The sequence below is a fragment of the Apaloderma vittatum genome, unplaced genomic scaffold, assembly GCF_000703405.1.
Source record: "Apaloderma vittatum isolate BGI_N311 unplaced genomic scaffold, ASM70340v1 scaffold21574, whole genome shotgun sequence".
Lineage (NCBI taxonomy): Eukaryota > Metazoa > Chordata > Aves > Trogoniformes > Trogonidae > Apaloderma > Apaloderma vittatum.
Window position 1 is genome coordinate 57,297 of NW_009712406.1, and position 359 is coordinate 57,655.

The 359-nt window shown below is 64.9% G+C and overlaps 1 protein-coding gene across 1 annotated transcript in view; it reads right to left on the reverse strand.

The window, feature by feature from the left end:
- The window catches only part of LOC104272871 (dickkopf-related protein 1-like), a gene marked incomplete at its 5' end in the record, with an annotated part of 240 nt that extends 97 nt beyond the window's left edge, over window positions 1-143 (reverse strand). Inside the window, one exon of the mRNA XM_009867977.1 lies at window positions 3-143. Within this exon, the coding sequence (XP_009866279.1) occupies window positions 3-143 (141 nt within the window). The remainder of the gene's footprint in view (window positions 1-2) is intronic.
- Window positions 144-359: the final 216 nt, after the last annotated feature.

Genomic DNA, 359 nt, shown 5'->3' on the forward strand with positions numbered 1-359 from the left:
GCCATGGGTGCCTTTCCGTCGATGCCGGGTACAACCCTGCCCTTCCCGCAGCACCGGCTTGCAGATTTTGGACCAAAAGTGACGCGCGCAGCACAGCCCGGCCGCGCAGTCTGACGAGCGCAGGCAGAAGTCCCCTTCTTCACCTGCGTGGGGACAGCGTGGTACATGCTCAGCCTGGGATGCTCACACAGAGGATGGTAGGGCAGGGTGGGAGGACTCGGTGGGGCAGGTGGGCATCCCGGATGGAGCCCATTGGGGCAGGGTGGGCGTCTCGAATCAACGCCTTCGGGGAGAGCAGAGCGGGGTGTGGATCCTGGACTACGTCCCCCTCCGCCATGGGGAAAGGTGCGTCAAGGTGA